Below are 1609 nucleotides of genomic sequence, written 5' to 3' on the forward strand. Positions count from 1 at the left end.
AAAATAAGGTAATGAGAAATTGGGGTGTTACATTTCTCCCCCTGTTGAAGAAAATTTCGTCCTCGAAATTTACCTGACGGAAATAGTTCTGGATAAGAATCGCGCATCTGGCTTTCGACCTCCCACGTAACACTTTCACTAGTAGCACCTCCCCAGACAACCTTAACCAATGAAATCGTCTTGCCCCTTAATTCTTTGGACTTTTGGTCCTCAATCCGTAGCGGTAAGGTCTCAAAAGTTAGATTCTCTTTTATTTGGACCTTGTCTGACTCAATCACGTGTGAGGGATCGAAAATGTACTTACGAAGTTGAGACACATGAAAGACACTATGGAGATTAGAAAGAGACGGAGGCAACGCAATCTGATATGCTACGTTACCGACACGTTTGAGAATTTGGTAAGGTCCTATAAACCGAGGTGTAAGCTTTCGCATTTTTAATGCCCGACCAACCCCAGTTGTTGGAGTAACTCTCAGAAATACATGATCACCTTCTTGAAATTCGAGGTTTTTCCTTCTTTTATCATGGTAACTCTTTTGCCTACTCTGAGATGCTCTCATCTTTTCCTGAATCATTTTTACTTTGTCAGTAGTCTGTTGAACAATCTCAGGTCCTAACACAAGGTTATCACCCGTCTCAAACCAACACAGAGGGGTCCTACATCTTCTCCCATACAACGCCTCAAAAGGGGCCATTCCAATGCTAGAGTGGAAGCTATTGTTATAGGTAAACTCTATAAGTGGCAAAAAGCTATCCCAACTTCCATTTTGTTCCAACACACAAGCTCTCAACAAGTCTCCTAGGGATTGATTGGTTCGCTCAGTCTGACCATCTGTTTGTGGGTGGTAGGTTGAACTCATCCTAAGGTTCGTACCTAAAGCGCTTTGTAAACCTTGCCAAAACTTAGAGGTAAGCCTAGGGTCTTTGTCCGAGACTATACTTGATAGGATTCCATGCAACTTCACAATTTCCTTTATGTATATTTCAGCTAACCTTTCCATAGAATAAGTTATGTTTATCGGAATAAAGTGAGCAGATTTAGTTAATCTATCCACAATAACCCAAATACTATCATACCTTTTTGGAGTTCGAGGTAAGCCTACAACAAAATCCATAGAGATGCTATTCCACTCCATTCGGGAATACTCAATAGTTGCATCAAACCTGAAGGTTTTTGGTGTTCTACCTTAGATTTTTGACAGACCAAACAAGCATACACAAACTCAGCAACATCTTTTTTCATTTTAGGCCACCAAAATATCTTCTTGAGGTCCTTATACATCTTTGTGGCTCCAGGGTGAATACTTAGACAACTCCTATGCCCTTCCTCTAAGATCATCTTTCTTAACTCCTCTACATTGGGAACACAAATTCTCTCCTTAAATCTCCAAATTCCATCCACGCCGATTTTAAAATCAGGTTATCTCCCTTGGTCAATCGACTGTAACTTATCTAAAAGGTATAAATCCAATTTCTGGTTCTTTTCAATCTCTTTCAATAGTCCACTAGTTACCTTCAACATTCCCAATTTAATACTTTTTGGTGTCACTTCACAAACTAAACTAAGGTCTCTAAATTGTTCCAACAACTCACTATGCTTAACCATTAA

At 39.7% G+C, this 1609-nt stretch overlaps 1 protein-coding gene across 1 annotated transcript in view; it reads right to left on the minus strand.

Moving 5' to 3' along the window:
- LOC140918680 (uncharacterized) overlaps window positions 1–560 on the minus strand; it is a 3483-nt gene extending 2923 nt beyond the window's left edge. The window contains exon 1 of the mRNA XM_073363396.1: window positions 74–560. Coding sequence (XP_073219497.1) covers window positions 74–560 — 487 coding nt within the window. The remainder of the gene's footprint in view (window positions 1–73) is intronic.
- Between the last annotated feature and the right edge of the window lie 1049 nt (window positions 561–1609).

This window comes from Cicer arietinum, chromosome 1 (assembly GCF_000331145.2).
Source record: "Cicer arietinum cultivar CDC Frontier isolate Library 1 chromosome 1, Cicar.CDCFrontier_v2.0, whole genome shotgun sequence".
In the NCBI taxonomy this organism is placed as follows: Eukaryota; Viridiplantae; Streptophyta; class Magnoliopsida; order Fabales; family Fabaceae; genus Cicer; species Cicer arietinum.